Source organism: Brachyistius frenatus, unplaced genomic scaffold (assembly GCF_029030835.1).
Source record: "Brachyistius frenatus isolate BFR_SWC_R1_liver_20210118 unplaced genomic scaffold, ASM2903083v1 Contig_18, whole genome shotgun sequence".
In the NCBI taxonomy this organism is placed as follows: domain Eukaryota; kingdom Metazoa; phylum Chordata; class Actinopteri; family Embiotocidae; genus Brachyistius; species Brachyistius frenatus.
This window is the reverse complement of record NW_027210617.1, coordinates 4,499,942-4,525,777: the sequence shown is the minus strand read 5'-3', so window position 1 is coordinate 4,525,777 and position 25,836 is coordinate 4,499,942. Positions and strand designations below refer to the sequence as shown.

General features: G+C 43.6%; 1 protein-coding gene across 2 annotated transcripts; it reads right to left on the bottom strand.

The window, feature by feature from the left end:
• Window positions 1-1,854: 1,854 nt before the first annotated feature.
• rgl1 (ral guanine nucleotide dissociation stimulator-like 1) lies at window positions 1,855-23,633 on the bottom strand. Of its 2 annotated transcripts, none has more exons than XM_069694997.1 (18): window positions 23,099-23,633; window positions 10,389-10,499; window positions 8,464-8,672; window positions 8,268-8,336; window positions 7,935-8,125; window positions 7,666-7,790; window positions 7,346-7,561; window positions 7,142-7,245; window positions 6,889-6,973; window positions 6,602-6,691; window positions 6,230-6,316; window positions 5,926-5,958; window positions 5,681-5,802; window positions 5,252-5,341; window positions 4,869-5,055; window positions 4,226-4,477; window positions 4,012-4,126; window positions 1,855-3,658 (listed from the first exon to the last, which is right to left on the bottom strand). In XM_069694997.1, the coding sequence occupies exons 1-18, from the start codon at window positions 23,264-23,266 to the stop codon at window positions 3,471-3,473; spliced, it is 2,442 nt and encodes an 813-aa protein (XP_069551098.1). In that variant the 5' UTR covers window positions 23,267-23,633; the 3' UTR covers window positions 1,855-3,470. The 2 variants fall into 2 exon arrangements, with proteins under 2 accessions (XP_069551098.1, XP_069551097.1); XM_069694996.1 differs by lacking the exon at window positions 23,099-23,633 and adding an exon at window positions 12,982-13,342.
• Between the last annotated feature and the right edge of the window lie 2,203 nt (window positions 23,634-25,836).

Sequence of the window (25,836 nt, the reverse complement as noted above, 5' to 3'; positions counted from 1 at the left end):
GGAGAGGAAAAAGGAGACAAAGCGCCTCTGGTTTTCCACCTTCTTTTAATGACCTGACTGTGACAAAAGGTTGCACACTTTGAAAAAGACTGTGATGCTGGCTGCCATTCAAAATCTTTAATAGTAATAATTAATTTGTCTGCATGCTTTTATCAGCTGAGATAATAATTAACATGCTCTGGCGAAGGTTGCAAACAAGCATATTTTCTGTGCTGCGTGTTTATTTTAGACTCAATGCACACTTACTGATGTTACCAGTCCTTCATGACCTGTGAATTATGAATACTGTATCTTGTTGTGTTTGTAGTGTTTGGTGAAGGCTGTGGTGGATTTCAATGTGTTCCCCACCTTGATGTTGTTGTGTTATTTCTGCTTGGATTCACTCCGGGAACACTCGGAGACAAAGCTGCTTCTGTCGAGTGTAATTGCATCGCTGCTTCTAGCAACATGTGGTACGTGTAACTCTTTTTCGTTCTTTCTTCTTTTTTGTGGTTGTATGTCTGTCCTTGAAGTGAGAGGCCATCTCTGTGTCGTGTGGGCACGGCTGAGAAAAAAGAGGCTTGTACTTGCTGTTGAACAAGCTTGTCACATTTAAACTCACACTGGAGTAAAACCCTTTGTTTGCCCTTTACGTAATGAGGACTTCATGCTGAGTAAGCACCTGCTAAAGCGTATTCACTGTCACTTTATCTTCCGGTAGATGGAGTTCATAGATTACTACCACCTTGATTTGTCTGTCAGCGCAGTTCCAGATTCCCATGACTTTAATTTTTTTTTTTTTTTTTTTAAATGAAAGTATTTCATACAAATAATGTTGCAATCAGACCTGGCTGGTCCTGACCCACAGGTTTGGAACCACTTTGTCCAATTAGGATTACTAAAGCAGAAGCAGTAGATTATTGCTAACCCCCAACACTGACCTTTTTATTCTTCATCTGATTGTGGGGACCAGATATTTGTCCCCAAGTTAATAGTGAGTCCCCCTATTTCACACACAGGGGTTTGTATTTGTGCTTGTGATGACCTTCATGGACATAATGCACTCCCCTCGCTCTACAGCGCAACCTAAACCTAATTCCTCTCTTTCAATGATGGTCACAGATTGAGGACTGGCTAAAATGTCTTTCGTTTCCAAAAAGGTCTCACTCAAACTGGTCCTCACAAAGATACACAGACAACTAACCACACATATTGTTTAATTGCTTTTTGTTTTGTGTTTTGTTTCCCGTTTTATTTTTAATTGCTTTGAAACAGCATGAAGAAGGCTTGTTCTTGCTCTTTGAAGTTTTCAGTGTTTCATTTTTAAGTATTGGATGAGACTACAAGACCTTTACTCCCGACTGATCTAGTCCTAAAAAAAAACATGAAGCACGCACACAACTAAGAGGTCCACAAATACAAAAAACACTTAACCATCACTTCCACTTGTTTCTGCTGCATAAAAAAGATTTTGTCAAAGAAATTGTTAGCCACGTCTGTTTTAGGGTTTTTGAATTAAATCCCGTAAATGTCAAAAGATCCTTCTTTTTTTTTTTTTGTCTTTGAATTCCTGGAAATATGTTTGACCAGTGCAGCAAACCCAGTTTCAGGAAAGGAAGGTCAGGAGTGCTGCATTCTAGTCAGCAGAAACGTCTTCCACTCAGCAAAATAACTTGGGCTCCGTCCAGAACAACCTCTGGTCCTTTTATTGACAATGTCAGCCGTGATGGTGCCGAGCATGTTGTCCATCACGGCACAAGGGTAAAAAAAAAAAAAAAAACAGGACGAAGAGCTGCTTACAGAGGCACTTTAAAATCTCAAAGTTACAGAGTGTTGGGCAAAGATTGGAGGGAATGAAAACACAAAAAGACAATACATCTTAATAATGATAATAATTTATTTATTCAGGTAGAGTAGGAGTCTTTGGCAGTGGAGAACAGGAACTGAGGGCGATTTACTGACAACATTTTAAAGTCGAGTGCTGCATGGAGAAACGTGACTGGGACATTAACACAGTCCAAAAGTGAACCCAGGGGGAAAGTAATATTAACGAAGGAACATGAACAGATTAGACTAATGGTACAACCACGACTCTGTGAATGTTTTATCTGCCGCCGTGCGAAAGGTGTTGTATCCGCGAGAGTGTGATGGTTTTTGGAAATGAGGAGTGTGTTGATGAGATGGGAGTTTACCGCGTGAAGAGGTGTTTGGCTTTTGTGTGTGGAATGAAATGAAGTGTCCATCCAAACGTATCACAGTCAAATCTGGTCCTGGCTTTTCTTTTTATAACACTCTGTGAATTCATTAACAGTTCTGTTAAAAGTCTTTTATCACTCTTCAGTCTGGTCGACGTTTCTGGCCTGAATTGTTACATATAAACATATAAAAAGCAACATTACAAACAAAAAATAGTAATTCTTTTAGCGAAGAGTAATTCACTCTTCCGTATTCACATCCCATTGGCATCTCCTACCAACTGACAAGTGCAACTCTATAGTTCATATAATGAAGGGCAAAGAGGTACAAATATGCATCAGTCTGAGACACTTTCAGTGATGATTTCTATTTCAGAGACTCTTCACTCGTCTTCTCTGTTCTTTTCTTCCAGCTCTGAGAATGTGAAGCTGAAAAGTTAACATCTCTCTGGTTTAGAAAGCAGCACAAACAGCGTCTCTACAACCTAATGACAGGGCAGGTAAGGCCATTTCAATATTTGCCGAGGACTTGATAAAACCAAGTACGGGAACCAATCAGAATGCACATAAACACTGCATTCGTCACACAGCTCACAATATGAGAGGGGCGCATACCCTGTGCACCCTGTGCACACTGTGCACGAGTCAGACACGGCTGACCAGGGGTACAATGACATCACAGCTCCTGTCAATCAGTTAATATCATTCGGAATACTGTTAGAGGTCCATTCATTCGTTAATAAAAAGGCAACAGGACTGGACACCGAGTCCGCTTCTCCTTCTACTCCACCAGCCACCTTCTCTTTCTGCATTCACCACTCCTCTGTGAGGAGAAAAAGTACAACTTCAGCTACACACACGTCACAGGACAAAGAGGAGTTCATTCAATATCAGAATACTGTTGGAGGTCAGGACTTTGGCTGCTCCCACATCATGTGCAAAAATCTGTTGTAAAGAGTGGAGGCCACTTGGGGTCGCTGGTTCACTCCGTCACAGGCATCACTAGTCAATAGTTTAGTCCCACTGGCACAGCAGTCACACCACACATCCATGCTCCGTGTTAAGGCCGGGCAGGTGATGGCACAGTTCGGGATGAAACCCGACTGGTACGATAAGAGTCAAAGAGTCATTGGGATCCAGCTGCTCCGTCTAAAAGCTCCTCATGCATCTATCTATCCATCCATCCATCCATCCATCCATCCATCCATCCGTCCATCCATCCATCCGTCATCAAAGGCCCGTGTTACCCCGGGTTAGTGGTGGAAGGGCAGACTGCTGGGTCGCCACGGTCCAGGGTCACAGCGTGACTTTGCTGAGTCTAAGCGAGAGGCTCGAGCGGTGCTGGGTACGAGGGAGCGTGGAACTACACCGGCTGCGCAGCTGCACCGGCCGACCCGCTGAGCCTCGCACCCGCAGTAGGAAGTCAAAGTTAGCTGAGGTGTTCATGGCGTAAAAAACGTTGGCATTGTCTGGAATCACCAGTTCTAAAATAAAAAAAAACAAAGAGAAGTTAGAGGCCTGCTGTTAGTGATGTGATCATTGTGCGTCATGAAGTTTAAAAGCAGCTGATCAGTCGAAAACTTAAAATGCATTAATTGCAACTACAAATGGATTTTTATTTAATAATTGCTGCAACAACGTCCGCTTAATGTTGTTACTGTAAATTTGACTGTATTATTTGGTGTGATACTGTGCTGAAATATACCATTGGAATCAGGGAGCGTATATTCAACTAGGGGCCTGCATGCATCCATAGAAAACGATCACCTGAGAGGATATATGAACCCAACATGGGGGAAAAAAATGAAGTCCATTTGAAAGCAGAAGCATGTTTTACCTCTCTCCTCGGAGATGACCTGCACCAGCTCGTATCCGTCCTCTGGCTCCACCTCCAGGTTGTGCTTCGCCATGGCCCGAGAAATTACAACCGGGGTTTTGTCTTGATTGGTCAACTATTTCGAGAACAGACAGGTTTAGGTCATATAGGGTTTATCATGAATTTTGTAAAAAGGTCAACATGCAGCCTCCCTCATACAGATATATTCACTCACCAGTATGCTCTTGTACAGATTCCCGTTGCCATGCTCCAGACTGACTCTGATGATGCAGGCGTCCTGGGCCTGGGTGTTGTAGGCTGGGGTTTGACTCGGGGAGCTGGGAGACATGGGTGTGAGGGAGATGGAGCGTCTGTGGGTGCACTGGGGCCCAGGGAGGGAAGGAGATGCGGGAGTTATGGAGACACTGGCTGTCGATGAGCTGGTGTCCATAGAGTGGAGTGAAGTACAGGAGGATGATTCTGATAGCTGTGGAAGCAAAAAAAAAAAAAAAAAGTCACGAAAATATGCACACAACCATAATTGAATCATTTTCATGCAACAATACACAGCACCTTTTATAATCTACTGCGGTTATTTGGCAAAGTACTGAAACAAAGTGACACCTGAAAGGCTTAAACGAGATAGGGAACAATAAATTAAATTGTATTTCCTATAAAACTTTGTATCAAAGGAGACGGGAGATTTTTGAGGGGCTGTACAAAAAGTAATTGGGGGGGGATGAGTTCAGAAATAGATTTGGTATTTGGAAAAGCTGCGATAGGGTTTGGATATTTTGATAGGCTGTCCTCCCCTCAAAAATATATATATATCTTTTTAATAATACTAATATTTTTTTTTTATTTGTGCAGTAACACACCTTGTTTTGCTGGGAGTCTGAGTTGTGAGTGGGGGTGGCGAGTGCCTCGCTTTCTGAAGGGCTGCTGGAGTCACTGGAGGACACGCTGACTGAGTCCATGCTCTCCCCTGAGCTGCCAGTAGGAGGCGAGCGTGGCGTCTCTCTGACTGGAGAACTGGCTGCGTTACTGTCTGTTCCAAGAAACAGCCTGGACAGAGGAGGAAGGGAGTTGTTAGATAATAAAATGAAGAGGTCTCAGCAGCGTAGAGCATGAATATGACAGCCTAACATCTTCAATGTGGCATGTGTGAGCCCAAGAAATGCATTCTAGAATAAATTCGGACTTTAAACAGGCATCCCTCCTCCTTTTGATTCCGTTAAGTCTCTTTTCTGGGTGTACTCACAGGCTGAGTCTCTTCACCATGCTTTTTCGAGGTTTGGGTGAAGTCGGGCTGCTGTCGCCAAAAACTTCAATCTCACAAGACAAGGCGTAGCTGCAAGAGAACGCATTAATAGTAAACTTTCATCATAAAACATGACCAAATCCTGTGATCATTGGCTTTAGAGGCTGTATTCTCAGTAAGGGAGAAGGACAGAGAAGTCAGTGAAGGAGAAGAGAGAGCTTGCTGAACAAAAACAATAAGCACAATAGATCAGTAGGGAGTAAAGACATGACATGAGATCAGCAGGGAGAGAAAGCTTCTCTTGTGTTTTTGTGTGTGAACAATAGATCCAACAGACCATGACTCGTGCACTAATTTGATTGTTATCTAATGGATAACGGTGCAATCAAAAAAAAAAAAGAATGTATTAAAGCATTAAAGCGATAGTACCTTTCCTCCTCACTGAGCTGAGGCTGACCCTTAAACCAGCGGAGGAAAGCCGGGTCTGCGGTCAGACAGTAGCTGTTACAGGCCGACTGGAGAAGCTTGATCTGAGCGATCACCTCAAACTCCTGCAGAAACCCAGAAAGTTACCCATGTTAGATATGTTTCACTTCAAACGTCATCTGAGGCTCCTCGTGTGAATATGTCACGGTGTAATTGTGTCAGAGGAGGCCGACTGGAGGCTCACTCACCCTGCGTCTCTTCTCAAAGTTGATCAGACCACCCTGCGGAGGACACAAAGAGTACGCTGTCAGGCCCGGGACATCACATACCAGTGGCCGCTTAGACAAACAGCATTAGGTGGACCACTCCAAAAATGGACCGACAAAATTCCTCACTCACTCATGGAAACTCACGCCCCACTTTCTGACACCGGTTGCACAGACAGATGCTCAGATCTTGCAGAGCTGTGCAAACTCGCAGACACATGCTCTCAAATATCGAAACACACACTCGAGTGCAAAACACACTCACAGGTGCTAGATTTTCTTTTACCTCGATTAGATCAGGCAGGGCTGTATCCAACATGGTCAGGTCAGTTAGAAAAGTCCCCAGGTACGGTATCGTTCCTTGCATTGCTCCCTGTGGAGAAACAGTTATGTGATTCACCGAGATGTTACAGTAAAATCAGATATGTATTTACAGTGTGGTCGTCACAGATTGCAAGGCGGCTTTACAGCACGTTGAGTAAACAAAGCTAAGCATGTGGCTTCATCATCCTGGAGAGATTCGAATTCACTTTACAGCACACTGCTTGGGAGGAATGCGTTGTTTAAAATTATAAAGCTCCATTTTAGCTGCATTTGAAAAGATCCATTTGTCTGGCATTTGTTTCTGCAGCTCTCAATCTGCCAGTGTTTGTCTCACCATTTCCTTCTGCAGCTGCAGTCGCTTGTGAGTGCGTTTCTGGTGCTCCTTGGCACAACTCTCCAGACTGGCAAACTTTGAAGTGCCTTCCTGTAGGGCAAACAAAAAATAGCTTTGGTCCTCGAGATTCTAACTCGGCCAATGAAGGAACGTTTTCAGGATTTCCAGATGAGTCTGAAGCCTGTCAGACTAAAAGCTACACACTTTTAAACTGAGATTTTTACACAGGATACTAAATGCTCATTCATAAATTCCATCAGATATTAAGTAAACAACAACAAACTCACCCTCATGAGTAGCTCTCTGCTGGTCAGGTAGTTGTTGTGGTCTGAGAAAATGTCCGAGAGCTCCTCAAACGTCTGCATGCTGTCCCTGCAGCAAACACAGACTCATGTCAGCTAATGGGTTTGGACACAGCAGCAGAAAAAATACACGTGCAAAATAAGCAGTAACGAGATCTCGTTGAATTCCGCAAAAAGGCTGATTCTTCTATCAAAACCAGCTGAGATTATCTGCATAGCTGAGAGATTGGAGGCTTACTTGTGCACACAGGCCCACACTCTTTTCAGTCTGTACAGAGGATTGGACTGGAGCGCTGACACAATGGCCCGCAGAGACGAGAAGTTTTTGCGTATTCGACACTCCTGTTGGAGGAAAATTAACACAGCGGCAGTCACACCTTTGCTCACATTCTGAAAGATTTAATGTCTTAATTCATGTGTGAGCCTGTATTTTTTTACGGACCTGAGCGATTTCTATCCAGCGCTGGATGACCCGCGCTCGGACATGCGGCCTGATCTGTCTGTGCTTCAGCACCGTGTTGACCACGCAGGCCGCAACAGCATTGAACTGAGTGATGGTGGCACGGATGGTGGGAGCGCTGTGCTTGTTGTGCTTCTTATCCCTCTGAGACCAGATTGAGCCGAGGCAGTGGTGGGGTACAACCTTTTTAAACAGCAGCTGGAACACACAAAAACAGGATGACATCAGTATGACCACACCGAGGAGACTTCACAAGGACGTAACCCGTGTAGCCTGCGTCCATCTCCTTTCCCTCCGCTTACTGCATCCATGAAGGTCAGCTGCTCGGCCACGAGGTCGGCATCGAACGATAAGAAGTCCTCCTGGACCTCAATCTCCACTTCCTCTTCTTCCCCGAGGCAGAAAGAACTGTTGCCGTGAAAACCAACTGAAACCAAGAAAACACAATTGATTTAAAGTTGACATTTGAGGTAAAAAAAAAAAAAAAAAAACCATTTGTGTAAATTGAAGTAAAAACTGAGGAGAAAATCTTAAATGCCTGTTAAAAAAAAAGTAAAATAAAAAAAGATACCATCGGTGTCGTCCATGCTGGCCTGACCCTGCAGCTGCTCCAGCAGACACTCCGCCCGTCTAATAGCCTCTGAACCGGGCAGGGCTTTGCGCAGGTACTCCATCAGCCTGTGCAGACAGGGGTAGTCCGGAGGCTCCTGGAAGTCCTCAGGACACTGGTCGAGCCAGGCGCGCAGGATTGAAGCCAGGGCACTGTGAAGACAGCGGGGAACATTTGAGAGCAGAGCGCTGGCGTGGATCGATGGACAGATGTGGTAAGTCAGCAATACTGCTGAAAGTAACGCCTCTGTCCATATGGAACTGATAGTAATGTACATAGAAAACTGTATCTCACCTTCTGATGGCTCCATTGGTTTCAGATCTTTGGCATCTGTCTTGCTCATTTTCCTCCACACTTCCATAGCTGCCACAGAAAACAAGGAAAAAAAAAAAAAAAAAAAAAAAAGCATTTTAAATCACTACAACTTGTAGTCAATGCATCGTTTCCTTTTTTTTTTTTTTTTTTGATATATGGATTATGTTCAGAATACCTGTCTAGCAGTAGCTGCAGTACAGTCTGTGTGCCGGCGAAGGCTCTGTAGGTGGAGAGGAAGATGGAGGTGTAGGTGAGGTCGTTGTCTCCGAATGCCGTCAATAATGTCTCCACCAGGCGCTCCAGTGTTCCGGCGCGGATACTCCGGATTTTGCAGGTCTCCAGCTGGCTCACCGTGTGGCCGGGAGGCAGGCGATCGCCCTCCGCCTAAAACACGTACACAAACACGTTCTTTACACCGTTGTTGTACCGGAGTGAACTGGATCCGCCGCCTTTTGCTTTTTCTTTTTTGGGGGCCTTTATGCGTTTCATATCCAAATTGTGACACTTCAGACTGCTTTATTTGTCATTTGTAAGGGAATGGATGGACGAGATGGATTAAGATGAGCATAGTTAAGCTTTAAACTCTGAATAAAAGGAAAGCAACAAAAGATGAAGGGAAAGAGGAAACGGTAACGACAATCGTGACCTATATTTAATCCTAATATCTCCAGATGTGTCCGACTATTGTGTCTACGGGGAAACGGAATAATAAAAAAAAAGCAGCGGGGGGGTGGGGGGGAGGGGATGGGAGGGGGGGGTAGTAGAAGAGGTGGCAGAGGCATGCAGAGAGAGAGAGAGAGAGAGAGAGAGAGAGACCTTGGTGAGGTTAGCACGCTGCAACAGGAAACGCTCCAATCTGCTTTTAATCACAGCGAGGCCCCTCCTCCACCGTCCCTCTCCAGACAGAGGAGGACAGCACCGGAGCCAACTTCTCCCACCACTCCCCTCTGATAACAGCGTCAAGAAGTCGGATTATTTATCTCCGTGAGGTGACCCGCTGCACAGTCACACACAGGCCTCAACGCCACAAGTCACAACACTAAATTAAAAAAATATTTTAAAAAAAAACACAGACTTTGCAACCAAATCCGCTAACTACACATTGTACCGTAAACAATACGCGAGTGTAGGCCCACAACTGCACTGATTGTAGCTGCTTTTGTTCACTCACAATTGACTTGTTTATGGTAAATATACTCACGTCTCAACAGGGAGTTCTCTCTATTTTACTCTAGTCAATAGCCAGCACTGTACAAAATACCCACATTGTTTTAATTAGCTCTAATACAGTTGGCAGCTTATGCCTCTGTCAATACATCAGTACAGCCTTATAGCCCGAGAGCTGTTATCTGTTTCTTCTTTGTGTGCCAGTTCCCATCCCCCGTGTCAACTCCAAAGACAAGCTTACAACACAACACAAGATCCGGATTTTTCATATAACCAAAGGAAAGTCCCCTAATTTTTCCTGAGAAAAGGCACAAGAGAAACTAAGGTTAATGCCCCTAATTGGCCCTTCTGTGCCTGTATAATAATACCCTGTCTAACGTCTTATTATGTTGATATAAACAGCCCAGTGGAGGAAAGAGCAAAAAATGCACAACTCAAGGAAAAGCCTTTAATACTCCTTTCTCTCTTTTTTTTTTTTTTTTCTGTCATACTAGCATTTTGTAAAACACTGTACAGGGGAACGAGCAGTTTTGTTGGCAGCTGAGGAAAGTCAGGAAATCACATGCTTTGGCTAAACAGTCCAGGTCTGGTGAAACTGTTGGGTTTTCAGCAGGCAACTAAAAAGGTGTTGTCTAAACTGGGAGCTTTACAGCACGAATGTTAGAACAATAAGAGTGGAGCACAATGCAGAGACAAACTGAAAGACAAGCTGCTTCAGACAATAGAGATGAGGTTTTAGTGTTTTTAAAACTCAGCAGTCTGCACACAGCACGCAGCTTTTTGTAAATCATCTGCACATGATAAAAATCCAATGCAGAATCTGGGGATCTTTTCAACAGGCTGAGAAAGTGGAAAAAGCGTCAGGATTTCAAGAGTATTCTCTGCTTCCAGCATCACTGTCTCCTCTGGAAGAAGCCTCATCACCTCACTCACCCCGAGCCATCTCGCTCCCTTGTTGGCCGCCTGCTGAATCTGAACCCTCTTGAGTGTCACATTGTAGATGGCTCCTTCCTCGACTTCCTCCCCCCAGTCCTGCACCGAGCTCTGAGGGAAGAGAGTGAGAGGGGAAAGTATTAGAAACCTCCAGGAGTTCCTGTAAATAGCTGCAGGCTGAAGAGCTGACTTCCACAAGTTTCAATAGTTTAACAAAATAGGAAATAACTTTTAGAACTCTATCTGAGGAAAGCAGAAGCAGGAATGTGGAAAAAAAAACACAACTAGAGAATACCAAAAAAAAAAAGGACTGAAATGCAGTAAAACATCAAGAATGACCAACTCCCCAACCCCCAACTCTGCAGCCTGCCAGGCCTCCTTCCCTCCCTCCCTTCTTTACTCCCTCTTTTATTCCCTATCCATCTCTTTCACCATGTCCCTGCCTGTCCTGAGCTGAAGTCAGAGAAGGACTGTTTTCTGGGATCTGTTGATAAGAGCCAGAAAGTCTCTTGAATAAACACCTACGCAGTAATATTTGCATCACTTTTTGTTTTTGTCTCTGTTAATATGTCTGTGTGTTTGTCTAATTGCGGGATTACAAATCTGTGCCACAGGAGCAAAACCACATTTAAATCAACTTGTAAAACCAAATGGATTTGTGTTCATCTTGCAGCCATGGACTGATATGCGCTGTGTCTGTCTCTGGTTGTAAATCACTTCCAAACAGCAGGGTGAATAAACAAACAGAGAGAGCAGAGTGAAAACAAAATACAAAACTCCTGCTCAGAGAGAGAGAGAGAGAGAGAGCAAACAGAGGCTGAGATCTGCTGAGACATCAACATATGGAGACAAAAACTGAGGCAGGGAGACAGTTAACAAGAGAAGGGCTGGCCAAATATAAATACCACGCATGCAGTATGATGGCCAAGTCCTCACACGTGTATACACACACACACACACACACACACACACACACACACACACACACACACACACACACACACACACACACACACACACACACACACACACACACACACACAGAGAGAGAGGCAACAGCAGCCAAGATTACTCTCACTTGTCCCCACTTTCTTTTGCACAGTTCAATGGCAAAGTCCCCAAAACAGAGGGGCCCGCCAGAAAGGAGATCAGGGGTCAAAGTCACCATTAACAGGCTCAATGGTCAGTCTTGGACGCTGGTGGCACTCAACCATGACTGGGCCTTGTTTGGGTTTGAACAGAAACATGTGATGCAGAAATGAAAAGAAAGTCCCAAAACAAAAAAGAGACAAAGGTAGGAAGAAAAAGAAAGGGAGAGGAGGAGTAAAAAGGATTTGAACTGTCTGGGACAGATGAAACCAGCAAGCATGTCAAAGGCTGCCATTTGTATGAAACATGTCTGCATGCCCATCCCATGCTGCCCTTCTTGCATGTTGTCTTACCACCCGCAACATGTCTCTCTTTCTTTGGCTGCTGCCTGCTGCCCTGCTGGCTGGCACAGAGACAGATAAATACATCAGTGCATGAGTCATGCAGTCCGCACACTCCCAAAACAATAGCAGGAGGTCTGTGCTGACCGGGCCTGGGCTGCTGAGTTCACAGTCTGCACACCCAGCCTGCTTTTTGTAAGCCACAGAGCTAGAGATGTTTTTCAGAGCAGGGTTTTTTTGAAAAAAAAAAAAAAAAAAAAAAGAAAGAAAGACAAACTATGTTCTTTTGATGCATCAGATTTCGGGCCTTATAATGCCATACATTTCCACAAGTTTGCATGAAAATGTAAACCAAAGCAAGCAAAAGTGATATTTCCATTCACCATAGAGGGTATACAGGCCTATCAGACAAAACACAGGGCAGATAGGGGTGAGTTTACAGAGGGAACATAACATGAAGTGACAGTGGGTGAGGTGTAAACAGGAGATGAGGAGGTTGTTTACTCCTTTGGATGCTTAAGATGCTCAAACAGTGCACAGGGAGGACACTAGGGAGAGCACAGAGACAGAGAGCACAGAGACAAGTGGTGCCCTATTTCTGCTTAAATCTGAGATCAGCTGTGTGTGGAAACAATACCCTCAAGATAACAACAACAGTTCTTTTTTTTTGGCGCTGTTGTGCTTTCCTCGCCTGAACACAGCTGGGACCCGCGGAGAGACCGTGATGGCCCCGTGGACTCGCCAATTGTTCCCTCTCTGTTCCACTGCGGACCCCAGACAAAAGTTTTCGTATCCATCATCATCAGGGAGAGGAAAGCTAACAGATCGACGTCATATTGTGGCTAGATCGGCAGGAGATTTTTTTTTAAATAATCTACACGTTTTCCAAACTTTGCGCGACATCTTTACGCACCAGCTATGTAGGTTAAACTGGATTTAATGCCTACAAAAACAATTGGAACTCAGTGTTTAACTACTCCCCCGCTATTCCCCTCCTCCTCTTTCCCCCGTTATCCGCTACTTTCCCAAGCCTCCAAACACCCCCCCCCTCTCCCTCGTTCCCTCTATGACCAAACCACCCCCCCCTCCCCCCCGTTTTTTAAAACCACAAACAACAGAGCACAGGATGGAAAGCCACGCCAGGTTTTTCTTTTTCTTTTTACCATTTTAGTTTTCCAGGCAAACTTCATGGTGAGCGTTTCTTTCATGATCCGGGGACAGCATCAGAGCTCGGGAATAATCCGACAAGGAAAGAAGAAGATGTGTTCTTGAAGAAACAAAAAAATCCCAGATACAAAAATTTCTCCTCCTTCACTATACACAAACACACTTTAGTTCGCCTCTCTCCAAACTCCAAATCCACCTCCTCTGTCTGTCAGCGGGCTCTCCCCTCTTCTACTGAATGACCCAACTCCTCCTACTTGCACTCACAAACAGTTCTATTTAAACTCCTCCTCCTCTTTTTTTTTTGTCTATCAGACTGACAACAATATCCGCACACAGACGCAGTTGTGAATTATATTTGCGCAATACACCAATTCAGTGGAAACATTTCTTCCCTCCGACAGTCACAAAAAATGTACTTTTTAATAAATTTCAAGATGTTTAGAATTTGTTTATAGAGGTTTGCAGTTTATAGGGGTTCATTTGTGTTTTGTGCTTAAAACAATGCTTATTTGAATAAATAAATTGGACATTTTAAGCCTTTCACTCCTTTATTTAACTGTAATCTTGTTGCTGCTGTTTTAATTTTTTTTCTGTTTAGTTCAACACTTTGGTATAACAAAAGCAAAATAAAATGGATTCAATTCTAATAATATGCATGTTATTCTTAACAATTTTATGTAAAAATATAAGAGAGGAATGTTTTGACTGTTTTGGAGTTTTCTGAGGGTTTTCCAAACCTATGCTATCATGACAGACCATACAAATAGCTATAGTTTTCCCTGACACTTTTCCTTTAGTAATCACAGGCTTTTATATCCATCCATTATCTATACCCGCTTTGTCTTAAGCAAAATAGCTTAATAGCATATAGCATTCTATTTTATTAGCATGTAAACCTGAAATAACCTTTTTTTTTTTTGCTCACTTGGAAGCAGTGGGGAAAAAATTGTGAAGAAAACATTATCCCCTTATGTGTCAAACTTGTGAACAAACAGTTAATTTAAACATGCAGCCATTTCTGAGCAACATTGTCAATCACTTGGAGTGTTTGTGGACACCTGATGAATGCTGAGGTCCAACATTTACTCTTCTTTTAGCTCCGTTTTGGTCTCCATCAACTCCCCATGCAGCTACTATGTTCACCAGCTGCATGCTGAGCAGGTTGTGTAGATTAGTGTTGACTATAATCTTCTTTTAACGGTCATTAAGTTTGATGGCTTCAGTTTACCATTCTATTTATATACATCAGTGGTAATGTCATATATGTTGATTATTATAAAGGACATTAACATACAAATGTTATATAAATGACAGACTGTGGCGGTCTTGTGTGTGAAGCAGCTGCGGCCTCACGGTCCCTGTGTGGGACAATACAAGGAAGGTTGTAGATGCCGTCACCAGCACTGTGCATTGTCAGTAACTGCAGAGGAGAATGGGCTGAGTGTGTGAGAATGGGCAACACTGTTCCACTGTGAATGTGCCGGCACACGTACTCAAACAGCCCACTTGTGTGAATAAACGGGAAGATGTGAATCAGCCGTAGACTTTGTGAGGGGTCTTTTTGTACCGTAAACATATCAAATGTGAGCAAGCAGTGGCTCATACATTTACATGTCCATTTAGTTCACTGACAAAAGGCCAAACTACTGATCCATACTTAGAAGGGCTGCCAGAAGGAGACAGTGGGAATCGTATGATGCTTATTGTCATCTGATTGAGTGGGAGAGGTATTAGACCTGCTGTGGCCCCCTTTTCAATCCTGTGTGTAATACATGATCTCCTGCCCACTTCTCTGGCTCCCATAGCACCAACACGTAACCCAAACGTCACACTCAGCGTCACTGGCTGTCACACAGCACAGTCAGCATCACAGATATACGCACACACACACAGGGTGTCCACTTTTTTGGCATCATTACCCCCTACCAATTTTGCTTAAAGGGCACAAAGAGGCCAGGGAAGCCTTCATCTCCAAATTTCTCCATGTGTGGTAATCATACAGGACAGGTTTTCTTTCTGCTGACTCCTCATCATGTTGCACGTCTGGCGGGGGTCCAGTTCCCAGGCCTAGCTGCCCCGGTGTCCACTTGGGTCTTCGGAACTCTGGGAAGCCCAGAGGGGCAGTGGGAAGGTTGCGACCCCATACGACCTCCAACTCAGCCCCGGGGGATCAGAGTGTTGGTCTCACAGTAAGAGTGATGTCATAACTTAGTGCAAACAAGACGTCGGACAAATGGGATAGCTGCTGCTCTGTCTGATGGATGAGCAGAGGAATATGCACATCTTTCAGCTCAGGATCAAAAGGAGATTTATTCTCTTACTCTCAGGTGCACTGGACCCATTAAAGTACTGTATGCTCCAATAACAAAGGGCTTGCTCTAGTTTAAAGTCCTACAGAAGATTTACAAGCCAAAATTTAGTAAATACCAGAGCTATATTGGAGTCCATGTCAATCCAAGTTAAACCAGCAGTTTGACATTTTGGGAAACACACTTATTTGCTTTGTTGTCAAGAGTTGGACCAGCTTAGTACAAGGACTGGAATGGCAATAAACAACTTCCAAAAATTAACAAAATCCATCTACCAGCTCCTTCAAAGTTCCTTATTAAAACAATTAACAATTGTTTAATTAAACAATTAGTTTAATCCAGCATAAATGTTGTTATTCCATGGGCAACACCTCATCTTTGATTCATTAACACATGAGCAGCAATTTAAAAATATAGCTGGTCAAAATGATGGTACTTTTAAATCGTTTATATACTGCTTTGTGTAAAATGCATCAAATTTAATATGTTTCAATACAGTCATCTTTAAAGTAACTTGTAGCTGTCAAATAAATGCACCTGAGCAAAACTTTAATATTTCCATTTGAAATGCAATGAGTAAAAGTATAAAGTAAGTAGTGTCAAACGGAAAGTACCAGAATCTGAAAACGTTCCATCTGTCACATCTTCACATTTGTGATTCAAAGTACACAGCTCTTATAAATGTAACTTTACCTGGCACATCTCTCCAGAAATCAGAAAATCTAAATTTCCTGTCCTGTAGCCTAAATGTCAAGGTTCAACATGTTGCTTTTGTTTGAAAACCTGTCAAATATTGCACATGGTACTCCTGCACTGTAATACAGGCCAATCTTAATTTCAAGTATTCCTTCCTACTGCAAGACTAATGACGTAATTACACTTAGGCAAGCCCTTGACCAGACCATTTTTCTTATAATGGCTTCCTTCCATTATGGAGCTTCCTAAGTACTCTATTCTCTCTGTTCCACAGTCCGAACAGTGAGCTACAGTACAGACAGAAAGGGGACAAAAACAGGAGGAGCGCTGCTCGCACTGTTATTGCACCACAGTGGGGGAAAAAAACGCACATTCCAGGAAATCTCCCACTTCCTGCCTCCAGCCTCCTGACTCCAGCGAGGCTGCTGTCCTCATACCTGACTGGCTGAGGAGCCTCTCCGGCCTGAAGCACAGTCATAAAAGTAGACCAATGAGGAGGAGAGGAGAGGAGAGGAGAGGAGAGGAGAGGAGAGGAGAGGAGAGGAGAGGAGAGGAGAGGAGAGGAGAGGAGAGGAGAGGAGAGGAGAGGAGAGGAGAGGAGAGGAGAGGAGAGGAGAGGAGAGGAGAGGAGAGGAGAGGAGAGACCAAATAACTAGGAGAACTGAACCTCAGACACTCATGAGAATAATAATTGGGAGGATCTTGGGTTGCATGAGTAATGTCTCTGTGTTTACATTCGAGATAAGGAGGTCATGTATCAGAGAAAGTGTAGAACACTGTTGAGATTAACTTGAAAGCACATTATCTCTGCTGTGAGAGGGAGAGACTGAGACAGATGGGGGAGAGTTCACAGCACAGTCAGAAACTGAGAAGATCCATACTGGCGGAAAGACAAGCGTGATGCAACTGGACCATCTTGCACTGGTGCCCAGAGAAAAAGTCATTTTGTCATGTCAGACCGGAAAGAGACATGCTGCTTTTCCTCTCTGCTGGAAACAATTCAACAGGGAAGAGGAGATTCAACATTTCGTCCAGGGAGAGGAGTATCATCTGTGAGTGGTGCAAAGGTTATGGTGTAAAATTTAAAAAAATCCTTCCTGGTGCCATATCTGGACCAAATGTCTCAATCTGTTCATCATCTCTTATTATCTTATTATTTATGTCACATGTGACTGAGTGCTTGGAGATACATGTTCGTATCGCACTTGCCTTTCGCTGTATGTTTGTGTGTGGTTGGTTTGTGTTTCCAAAGCATGCTTCCCAGTAGAGGGCAGAGTTCATAAGCCGCTGTGTTTATCCAGAGTCAGCAGAGGTTTCAGTCAGAGCAGGGCAGAGCAGAAAAACAGCAAGGGTTGGATTTATGGTGGAAGGGTCCGCTATCACTTGATATAACCTACAAATGAGAGAATTAAAGTAGCCTAAATGGATCCTTTGAGAGCAGTGGAGCAGCTACAGTGCACTCAGTGAGTGGTCATGTTTATATGAGGTGACAGAGTTTGTGGATCTGGTAAATACAGATGGTCATCTCTCATAAAGACACACAGCTGCATTTTCTTATGCTCTTTCTGTCTCTTCTTTGGTCAACTGAACCTTTTGTTCAAAGAGTCCCATTAAAGCTCCGCCTGCCTCTCTCCCTCTTCTCTTATGTCATGTCTCTGCTCCCCTCAGATCTATTGTCCTGCCTGGAGCTCTCTCTCTCTCTCTCTCTCTGGATGGGTGACATCATCCGTTTTCCAGTAAAGCTGCAGACAAGAGACCCCTCCTCCTCCTCCTCTTCGTCCTTCTGCTTCTCCTCCTCCTCCTCAACACTACACATTCAAACCAAAGTAATAGAGTCTTCAAGGAAAAGTGTTGCTGAGTCCAGGTGTTTTGTTATCGCCAGTGCTACCCAGTCATGTTTTGGCTATTTGAAACTTGGGAACAGACATGATTTTTCAGCTCTAACAGCCTCTATATCTTTTTTACTGGGGTCAGTTGGACCATTGCAATAAAGCAGAGCTAATCCACTCTAGAGCAATGATGACTGAGATGCTATGCTGGTTGTTAAGGTGATTTCAGGTGTCTCTACATTTAGAAGAGTTATGATAAACTAGAGAAGTCCCAGCATGCCCTCCCCCCCTGTGTGGCCCCAAACCTAACCCCCTGAGATCTAAACCCCACTAAGCCTTGAATGAATCGGTCTGGACTGGCTAGGTTGTCTGTCTGACCCCCCTGGCTAATGAGAGCAGGACCATCTGTTGCCCAGCAAATTCATGCTACCCTCAAGTCGTCACATATGCAACAAAAACAACACACACCATCCATCAAGCTCGAAACACACTGGTGACAACTGATGCCTCGCCAGAAACTGAAACCAATCGGAAAACTACAAAAACTACACAGAAGCCTTGCAAGTTCATCAAATCAGAATGTGCAAAGTCATACTTTTTTTCCACCATCACGCTATTTCAGCTTTTTATTTCATGCATTTCTGGTGCTTATCTTAAATCTGAGCGATACTATGCTGCCGTCTGCCGTGTTGTTACTGTTACTGTTAAATCAAAGTGTGAAGCATGTGCGTTTGTAGGAAATGAAACTGCGTAAGTGAGGTGCGCAAAAAAACACACTCATGGAGCTGCTACCAAAAAAACAGGCAATAGATGGAGTGTAACACAAAAACATGCATTAACAGCACTGCCGTTGCCATAACGCCAAGCAAAGTGTACGATATTTACACAGCCAGAACCCACACAGTAGGAGCACTACAGACACTGTGCAAAGTTAAAATACACATAAAAATACAAACAAACAAATACAGGACATATTTCCTGCGCAAAAGTTTGTATATTTCGTTGTTTATCATAGTTTGTGACCTCTGCAGAGTTATTATTGTTAATAATCTGCTGATATCAAGACTGTGTGAGTGTTGACCACTCATAATAATAACTGGACACCAGCAAACCCCAGCTTTACACACTAATGCCACACACACACACACACACACACACACACACACACACACACACACACACACACACACACACACACACACACACACACACACACACACACACACACAATGCGAGCTTGATCCTAGTCATGCGTCCTGGCTAATGCTGCATGCCTGGCCTGAGTGGGAAAAGGAATAGAGAGTTTAGTACGTGTGTGTGGGCCACCTTGCACGCACGCACGCGCATACACACACACCCCCACACACACACACCACTACCACTAGCAGACTCCCATTGCCATATGGTGTGATGAGTTTCTGCTCCAGTTGAGCGAGCTGCTCCTGTGGTGTTTTGCTGTGGGATAGACATTTGGGTGACAGGGACAAAGCCTGCCATATTGACTTTTCACACCAGTCCCATTATGTGACCTAATTAGGCCCAAGATCACAATACGAACCTCTGCAGTGCCACAGGCGACTAGACAACTTGAAACGCAGAGGGTCAACCAAGAGCATAAACACCATCTTAAGTGGTTGAATGAATAAAAAGGGGATAGAGACCTGGATTATGAAGAAAACAGAAGTCTGGGAGTTTGTGAATAGTGCAATATGAGACAAAAGAAAGGACAGACATGAATGGACTTAAGTTCAGTACTGCCCTCACACATGTGCTTTGTATTGTCAGTCCTTACCGGGGTTAATCAAGAAAGCAATTTCTCTCGATTTCCTTTGTTTGGTGGTCAGCCAGTAAACTCATGTAAACTAGTAACTGTAAAATGTGTCACAAAGTTGGGGTTGTATTACCGGAACCTATACAGCTTTGTTTCGTATAAACTCAGAAAAAAATAGGTCAAAAGCTCTAAAAACTAGTTCCATCCAGATGAGTGAATCACTGAACTGTTGAAATCGTTGTCAAGTCATCAAAACACATGACAAGCAAGAGTCCAAAATCTCTGAATGGAAATACCGAGACGTCACAGAGCATCAGCATGAAACGTGCACTTCTCTGTTCAATAAGACGAGAAAGAGGAAGGAGGAGTGCTAACTCAGCTTTCTCGCTTTCTTTCAATGGAAAACACACCATCATCGAAATTCTCCGTCTCCTTTGTCCCGGATTTTCATGTAAAAAGTCACTTCTGCATTTCCAGTAGGTGTCCTGCTGAGGTTATTGAACTGCTTGTGAGACAGCGGGTGTGAGGGAGCGGCTAATAGTTCCTCTGCTGGAGGTTGTATTGATGAGCCTGCAGTTGAATTACATTGTCCTATTACTGACAGGGAGAGGAAAGTACAAAAGAACATTACAGACTTCAAATTTAAAGAAGCAGTAAGATGTACTGTGATAAACCACTGAGATCTGTGCAGTTGTGGACACACAATTCTGTGCAAGTAGGATCAAAAGCCCGTAACGTCCTTTATTTCTTGTCACAAATTCTCCAATGTCTGAATTATTACATTTAAAAGATGCAGCTTTTTTGTGAACTGTTATCATCACTTATCCATCTTTCTGTCAATCAATCTGTCCCTCCACCCGTGTGAACTACCATCTGTGTCCGTATGGGAGTCTCATTGTCCTCAGTGGACTACTGATAATGAGTGACACTTCAGCACTTGTCCCTCGTCTCTGACCTGAACTGTGGACCTGACAGCTGTTAATGACTGCACAGCAGGGTGATTAAAGAGAAATAACCAGTCCAGGTGTTGCATTTATGACTGGCATGGTTTCATAACCTCATATAAGTAAGCAAAAAGTAAACTGACAGGAGACTGAGAAATACCCAAGAGCAGTAAAGGCAAAGTCCTTAACCTCTGAGCCAGCTGGTAGACTTGGAGAAAACACATCACAAGAACGGATGTGCTTTCTAGATTCGTGACAAGTTTGGGAAGCTGCTAAAAACATCACCCAGGGATCAGTTGTTTATGTATGGTCGTCACGTCGCTAATGGTTTTGCTTATTCTTACTTAACTTTGTGGAAAGTATTCACCTCACTATATAATCACCTTTACTGCCAGTATTCCATCTGTGAGGGCAATCAGAAGTCAACACTGTAAAAACAGTCACGAGGATGATCTGCTGGCGTGCGGAGTCGATGCATTTACCGTGGGAGCATCTGTAAGCTAACTTCCAGTCGCCTTACCCCTTCAAACAATTGGTGGAAACAGTGCAGTGCGATGAGGCGACACGTCAGCCAGGATGTCAGAAAGGCGGCAATGAAGATTATCTTTCAACGCTTAGATTTAAAACATATAAACAAGCATCACAGCGTGCACAATCACCTCATGGAAATGTACATGTTGTAAATGAGCCATCAATGCACTGCTAAAAAAAAAAAAAACTGCTCGATGGACAGTTGAAAGAAGGATGAAAATGGATTCAGCAGAACTACATATTTTTTTTCCTTGTCGAAGCCAGACACCTACATTACCCACAGTGCAACTCGACTGCGAACAGGGTATTCAGAGACTTAGGTGTGTTTCTCTACCAGCAGCTACAATAATAGAGATGAGCAGCGAGCGGGCTCAAGGCACGGATGTGTCATGAAGAACTGGATACTGGATTACAAGATGACGCATTATTCATTCGAATGAAGGTGACCCTGGGGCACCAACGCCAGCAAAGTTTTGCCGTATCTGTGCACAAGTTGACGAATGTGGAAGTTGGAAGTAACATAGTTTGACCACTAAATCGCTACAGGGCAGCACTGTTCCTGACGGCTCGGATTGACTCTACTAAAATCATTTCTTTCCAAATCCACATACCCAGATTTTTTTTTTCAAACTTTGTAACTTTTACTACAGCGAAGCCACAAAAGGCTTTTACAATGTTTTTTCACACGTGCTATGGTGTTCTCCAGGACAGATGGATAGACTTTGATTAGTTAATTTTTGTAATAATGACATGGAGGTATTGGGGTACTAAATGGATGCTTCTTGGGAACTTTTCTTTTTGCACACTCAGCACTGGAGCCTGTAGGGCTTTATCACCTTGCTGAAGGATGCTTCAGCAGCCTTGTTTTCAGACCTCAGTCTCCCTCCTCAGTAAATGTCTATGTGCCATTTAAAAACACCAAAAGTATTTTTTACTTTGACAAGGCTGTCGCTGCAGGTTGTTTTCTGGTAATCACACTCAGTGACCTCACAGATGAATAAAATAGAGACAAATAAACAACAATGTGTGACATGAAGTGTAAAGTGAATAACATTTTGGTCATTCTCTGTGTTTGTCTGACACTCATCAAAGTCATTATCTGTTCTGAAGTTTCAGTGAGTAATGCCTTTTCTGTGAACTCTGACAAGTCAGCAACACACACACACACACACACACACACACACACACACACACACACACACACACACACACACACACACACACACACACACACACACACACAAACACACTTAGCAATAAGCGGTAGTTCCAGTGAATGAGAAATGCCGTCTTTCACAAGAGTTGTCCTTCTGTCTGTGCCACCAAAGGTTACTGTCGACTTATTGCAATAAAATTTGATTGAGTAGAGGTCAAACAGAGGAACTGAAAAAACTGAAAATGGTTTGATAAATGACAAGTCAATTGCTGACTGATTTCAAAATGCCCTTCACTTACTTTACATTACACTGCTGGTTTATGTTGAGTAAACTGCTGGGATGCTGCATGTGTAATTGTTAACTGTCCATGTGACCAGCCAGGCCACAACTGCTGAGTCCAGAAGAGCCACAGATTTGCTGTCATTTATTCTTTAGCTGCAGTTCACACTCCTCTACTTTCTCACAATTACCAAACACATCCAAGCTACAGACCTTGGAGGAGTAACAAACACCACTGGATCGCTGCTCCTCACTGCTGCTCCTCACTGCATAGCTTTACATGTTTAGAATTCCAAGCATGTCTTCAGTGATTTTTTTTTAAATTATTATTATTATTATTGCTTCAATCTACCAAAAACGTTTTTTTTTTTACTTCACTTTCCAAACATCGACTTACACCAAACAACCCTGCAACAACTTGCACGCTCCAAACAACAGAAGGCACAGGAAGGCCACTCGTGCGAAGGCCAACATCTACCAGATTGTTTAGGGAGACTGGAACTACCTGTGCTTCCCAGACATTAAAAACAGATTTCAATAAACACAAGAGTTGAGAGACATAATTATTCTGCCATGCGCTGAGTGAACTGTACTGACCCAGTGCCGTGGGCTGCTCTCCGGGGAGCGAGGCTGGTACCTCTGCAGGGAGACACCTCCCTCCCCCTCCAGCAGTAAAGTGCAGTCCAGGTTGGGGCAGTAGTGGTGGTGGTGGTGCGGACCCACAGGCCAGGGCAGGAGCGTGGCCAGAGGGTAGTGGGAGATCATGCTGCATCAGCGACAGGGGTGACAAGGATGGCACGGCATACTCAAGTCTGGACGGCAGAGTGGATGGAGACGTCTTCAGCAGCAGGAGATCTTCGCGTACTGATGATCAATGAGGATTGAGGTTTTTCTTCAGGATTAACTGAGATCCTCGTCCTCCACTCTTCTCAGTGCGGTTGTAGACTAGATCTTCAGCTCAGAGGTGTGACAGAAGATAACTCTCCTCTTAAGTTGTCCACCTCAGTTTCTCCCTTCCTGTTCCTCTTCTTCCACACTCAGTTTTCTGTCTTGCCCTCTTTGGGTTTTGTTTTTTTCCCTCTCCTTTCAGTGCGCGTGGAGCCTGGCTTAACAACAGCTCTCGACCACATGAGTGATTAAAGTCTATTGTCTCTCTCTCTCTTTCCCTCCTCACCCCTTACATTCATCAGTCAGAGGGGGAGGAGTTATAACTTGGTGGGACGGCGCCTATTCAAAAAACAAAACTGCTCGCTGACCACAGACAGTTTCGATCTGAAGAAGAAGGAAAGACAGGAAAGCTGAGATAGAGGGAGGGATGTTGTGGAAAAGGTTCTAAGAAATACTAACAATGGCAAATGTTTTCCATGACAGGCAACCCTATGTCTTAACTGCACTAAAATTTCAAATTTGATTCTCATTGTTTTCTGGGTTTTGCTGAAGGTAACTTCAAATCTCTTCTTCCTTAAAGTTCTTTTCAAACGTGTTAAAGTTTATTGAGGCGGGCGGGTGTTTGTAAAACACGACACACAGAAATTCACATTCAATTTAAGTGCAAAGTGCTTAGCTGTGTGGATGGTTTCATAAAGTTACTGAGTCCGCTCTCTGATAAGCATCACTGCTTGGCGACACTTTTGACAGCAGGGTAAAGGTCAAACCACAATAAATGTGAAACAATCATGGAGAAACAGAGAGGTTGTGTATGTGCTCAAGTTCAGAGTAGGAATAAGAACCAGTCATGTGTAAAAGACTGAGAAGAGGATTATCTGGGACCAGGCTGTGCTTCAACACATGCACGCACACACACACACACACACACACACACACACACACACACACACACACACACACACACACACACACACACACACACACACACACACACACACACACACACACACACACACACTGTAGATTCAGCAGTTAATATCGAACGAGGTGTGATGAAAGTTGCACACTACATGTAGGAGCTGCAGTACAAAGTAAAACTTTGCATCCTGTTTTTCCAGGTAAATAAACAGCCGGCAGAAAAACACTGGTGCCAGACAAGCATCCGGTGCACACAAGGAGTATAGTCTCTCTCTCACACACACACACACACACACACACACACACACACACACACACACACACACACACACACACACACACACACACACACACACACACACACACACACACACACACACACACACACACACACACACACACACAGAGAGAGAGAGAGTTTTGATGTACTCTCCATTTCATGCTATTTTCATAATCGGTTCAGTTAGCCACCACTTCTTCTACACAAAAATCACATGATAAGCCAATAAAATACAGGTGTTTATTGAAGGTTAAGCCAGTAATCCTGGGACTCCTTACAAAAACACTGAGTCTGGTCAAAGCTCATTGTCATGTTTCAGATGTCTACGAGTTGTCAGCAGTTCCGCCACATACACTTTTCCCTCTAAACTTCTCCAATTATGTCAATTTAATTACAGTTCAGCCTAAATAAATAGGGCAGAACATCTCTTCACTTCTCATTTTGGTGGTTCTCAACCTGTGGAAACCAGATTTAACAAACTACCATCAGTGTAGAAAGTGATGTAAAAGGCTCTTACATACTGAGCCATTGGCATTAACTAATTCATTTGATTATTACATCGGTCACAGGGTCCATTCCCTGTTTTAGTCACGTAAGTATTCTTACATTGTGTACTGGTTCTTTTACTTAAACAAGCTTAAACACTGCAGCCATGACTCAGATTTTCACTCTGACTCAGCATGACAAAATTCCTTTGGATTCTTAACACACAAAAATGCAATGAGACTCCACCTAAACTATGTTTATATTTAGCAATGGTTCATGGTTGGAGCTCAAGGATGAAAGAACAAAAGCATTAAAATGCCTCTCTAATCAAGTCAAATAAATCAAGTTCCACTGACGTGTCTGGAGGAAGAAGAGAGGGAGTTATTTGACTCTCTGACTCCATGTGTCCGGGTGACCACTGGGAATGAATGAGAGCGTGACAGGCGGGAAGAGTGAGTAAACATGGTGCCTTGTCTTCATGCTGATGTCTGGATAGACTTCCAGTGAACCGGCCTCAGCTCTCTTCCTACCTCTCCCCCTCCTTCCTCAGTTTCCTCTCTTTTGTTGAGTGCTGTGCTCTTTTCCCAACAAACCCTCAAGTCACTTCACTTCAGCACAGTTTGACGACCTTTACTGAAGTGATAACAAAGCAGCTTTAACTGTGTTAGATATGAGGGAATGCTATTAAGCTATTGAAATTCTTTACTTTTCTTTTCAGTTAATTCCTCCATTAACTCCACCTTCATGTACACAAATATATTTT